The following is a 4,130-nucleotide window of genomic DNA, read 5'->3' as shown; positions in this document are numbered from 1 at the left end:
ACACACACACACACATACACATACACTCCGAGCTACGGCCCTGAAATGGCATAGGATTTATGTGGTATGTACGTTGTCATCTCTGTATGGAAGACACAGTAAATGTTTTACGAAGTAATACAAAGTTACTATTAGCAAGTATGATTTACTATGCAGGAATCCATAAGTACGTCACACTATTTTGTAACACCCCCCCCCCCCCCCCCCCCCCACACACACACACACACACACGCATGGGCTGTAACTAGAGGTAGCAGAGGGCAGTTGTTCCCTCGAAAAAATACGAAAACAGTACCATTCTTGTTTAAATGCCATTTTGTCTACTGGGAGGAATGTTTTTAAACTTATTTATTTAAAAAGTATTGTTATGCTAATACAAATGATTTTCCGTTGGAATGCTTTTCCAATATAGATTACCTGGGATTTTAATGTTGGTCTTGTCTTATTAGCCGCTTATTCAATTCCTTGGAAATGCATTACCTCAAAACTGTAACAATGAATGCCACTCAACCGATATCAGTAGGTAGATGCATTACCTCAAAACTGTAACAATGAATGCCACTCAACCGATATCAGTAGGTAGATAAACCAACATTATGGTCAAGACCCCCCCCCCCCTCCCCCTATGCACCCCCCACCTCAACATCGTGGTGTAAACGTCACATATTCCAAATAATGAAGATCCATGGATATTTGTTAAATACGGCATTTAACTTTATCAGGAATACTACTCAGCGAAAAGGATTTGTTTTCTTACAGCCTAAAGTTTCTGGGCGTTTTAAAATTCTTTCATCGTGGTATGATAAACAGTTTACGTACGCAGTATTCTCGTTATCTGAAAACAGACAAGCAAAAGAGTGGGAGTGCAGCCACAAAGAAGACGCACCGTCAGGAATGGATTCTGGAGAACCTGAGCTTTCTTCGCCCTTATGTGTGGAAGAGGAAAAGTTTTTCAACATCATGTGACAATGAGGTATATATCATAATGAACACTATTATACTTTGTAAACTGTGTATTTATTAGCATTCTTAATGTGAGATAAGCACATAGAAAAGAAATGCATCTGGTACATAATTATGTGCTATAAACATACTACTATTAATATTTAATACACTTTAAAAACAAAACGTCAGACTGAATTGGAAAACATGTCAATAATAACTGTAACTAGTATCACATCATAGATTGTTGCCAGGACACGGAGCCTGCTGGAGAGTTGACGTACTGGACCAGGTATTCCCGTTGAGCCTTAGCACGGGTTGTGTTGTTGGTCCCCGAAGGAAGTGTGGCCTATGCCAAGACAGGATCATTTCGCCAGGAACCATCACTGACTTTGTGTGTGTTAAAGTCCTCAACATCAGCTACTCCAGTTGTTATTCCAATCTCCTCTCGTAGCAGGTTGTGTAGTGTGTACGTTGCCAGGACAATCTTCGTTACCTTCGAAGGTTCAAGTGCAATTTTTGTGAAGTAGACTCGAAAGCGGTTTGCCATAATGCCAAAAGCATTCTCCACAACCCGTCGTGCTCTAGAGAGCCTGTAGTTAAAAATGCGATGTTCATGAATCATATCCTTGTGCAAGTACGGTTTCATCAGATTTTCTTGCAGCGGGAAAGCATCGTCGGCTATGATATAGTAGCTCAGTGGTCGTTCGTCTCCAGGACATGGTGCAGGATCAGGGAACATGGATGAACGCCGATCCAGCGCTTGCTGGAGGCTGCAACCTTCAAACACTCCGCCATCGCTTATTCTTTCATTGCAACCAACATCAACCCACATAAATTTGTAATCTGCATCAACGAGAGCCATCAACACAATAGAGAAAGTAGACTTGTAATTGTAAAACGTTGAACCTGAGCCAATTGGAGGTCTGGGGGTAACATGTTTTCCATCCAGAGCTCCCTAACAGCTGGGTAGTTGCCACCGGCTCTGAAATAGATTGGCCTTTTCCCTCCATTCCATTTGGTTTCCTGGGCACTGTAAATAAAGGAATAATACGTTTTTGTTATTGGATGTCCACGAACACAAACGTTTATTTGCATTTGTTTTTTCAATTATAATTTCAGTCTGATGTTGACAGTGACATAAAAAAAACTCTGAAGTCTGCTACTCGGATATCGACGACGATGATGATTACGATGATGGTGAGAATGGGCAAGAGGTTGGAGCATTGGACAATACCATGGAAACTAATGAAGCCAACTCGACCAACAATAGCGACAACTGTAGAGAGGATAATGAATTAATGAATGAATGAATGAATGAATGAATGTTTAACGACACCCCAGCACGAAAAATACATCGGCTATTGGGTGTCAAACTATGGTAATGCAAATAAATAAAGTGATGATCAACATCAATATAAAAATTCAAGACAAACAAAAACAGTGTAAAGAACTGTGCAAAAACACAAACATCACAGAATTTTACGGATACTGAATTTCACTCAAAACTTCAATTTTGTGCTGTATTGGCCATTCTCAAAGAGAATCTTACACCCCTGCACCACGGTGGGGTTACAGCACACGCAGGGGTAGAGAGGATAAAGACAAGGAGACAGATAAAACGACACAGTCTGCAAAAAATAAGGGGAAGAACAAACCCGTCACGTCCGACAGCTGTGGCAAGCAGGTGAATGAAGATGGTAGTACACCGAAGACATCCAAACGAAAACGAAGTAGGACAGACAGTGAAGTGGCCGAGATAGAGCTACTCGTCGCAATGAAGAACTCTATAGAGGCAAGTAAGCAAAAGGAACCAGACGATGATATTACAGTTTATTTGAAAAACCTGGGGTGCAAATTAAGAAAGATTACAGACAGCAGGGTACTACTGATCGTGCAAAATGAAATAGAGCAGATTATATTCAGAGCAAATATGGGAAAATGGGATAATCATGTATAAGCACAAGTATCACAAGTTGAACCATCACAAACACAGTCATACAGAATGTAAACCATGCCTTCTACATCGACTACTCAGGTCAATGGATTTAGACAGAATTGGTATAATTATGAAAACGGCACCATCAACAGTCCTCCATCTGATGGAAATCAGACATTCACCTCTATGCTTGAGATGTAAAACTGCTAAAAGAGATTGTTTCATGTTCACAGATGTTTTACTTACTGCAGTCCCATGATGCATTTTAATTCATTGTTCTATGGTTGTGATGTTCACAAGGATGGGGGGGGGGGGGGGGGGGGGGTATGAACTATTTTTTATTTGTTGATGTAAACGCTTGAAACGAATATGTTATGTTGTTTTGTTTCAGCTACAATATCTATGACAATAATGTTACTCATCTGATCTAACTAGTATACAATGTAAATTACCTTTAATAAATGCTACCGCCTGTTTATGTTATTTGTGTTATTAATTTAGCACAAACAAGTTTTTTTGATTTCGTTCGCTTTTTGACTACACATTGAGACCAGCAGTGTCTATGAATAATAGTCTTCTGGTCAGAAATGTAGTCATAAAAGCTGTTGGTGCATGGCATTGTAGTCTATTAGAGTGCGCCGTGCGGCCCAATACCCCTGACTTCACCACTCGAGGTTTGTTAGGGTTACCTCATCCTTAATCCATATTTGTCTAGACTCTACCCATTAACCAAGTAAGCTTGGGTGTCCCTAACAGGAGCCAAAGCTCCTAGTGGCATAGCTCTCTGGGTCACTGAGACGTACAACCCCCTCACCACGTCAAGGAATGGACTGAACAGGATTCACCTTCATGTACTTGCTCTTGAGCACAGTGTATATAGCTTCACAGACCTCAGGAACGAATTCGCCGATCGTTGTTGCCCCAATTCGGAAAAGCCAACTTAAGCTTTTGTACGTTTCTCCTGAAAAAAAAATCCTGAATTTATACAAATAACAACAGTACACTGAACAAAATGAGACAATTGGTACGCAAACTATTGCTTGTGAACAAAGTCCACTTATCACCGCCTATCTATCTATCTATCTATCCATCCATCCATCCATGTTCTGTGTGTGTGTGTGTGTGTGTGTGTGTGTGTGTGTGTGTGTGTGTGTGTGTGTGTGTTTCGGGTGGGGAAGGTTCACACAACTCACGTGTATGATTTCCTGTTGCGATTGTCAGATACATATTGAACAATAACGCATGATAT

At 40.7% G+C, this 4,130-nt stretch overlaps 1 protein-coding gene across 1 annotated transcript; it reads right to left on the bottom strand.

Annotated features, from left to right (window-relative positions):
• Nucleotides 1-1,070: 1,070 nt before the first annotated feature.
• On the bottom strand, nucleotides 1,071-3,889 carry LOC121389579. The gene is made up of 2 exons (XM_041521249.1): nucleotides 3,727-3,889; nucleotides 1,071-1,975 (listed from the first exon to the last, which is right to left on the bottom strand). Exon 2 carries the CDS (start codon nucleotides 1,805-1,807, stop codon nucleotides 1,292-1,294), a length of 516 nt encoding a protein of 171 aa, XP_041377183.1. The 5' UTR covers nucleotides 1,808-1,975; nucleotides 3,727-3,889; the 3' UTR covers nucleotides 1,071-1,291.
• Between the last annotated feature and the right edge of the window lie 241 nt (nucleotides 3,890-4,130).

Source organism: Gigantopelta aegis, chromosome 3 (genome assembly GCF_016097555.1).
Source record: "Gigantopelta aegis isolate Gae_Host chromosome 3, Gae_host_genome, whole genome shotgun sequence".
NCBI lineage: Eukaryota > Metazoa > Mollusca > Gastropoda > Neomphalida > Peltospiridae > Gigantopelta > Gigantopelta aegis.
Note: the sequence above shows the minus strand (reverse complement) of the source record. Positions and strands in the feature narration are given on the sequence as shown.

What these genes read in the sequence shown, in the direction of transcription:
- LOC121389579 (XM_041521249.1), bottom strand. Translation starts at nt 1,807, where the DNA reads ATGGCTCTCGTTGATGCAGATTACAAATTTATGTGGGTTGATGTTGGT.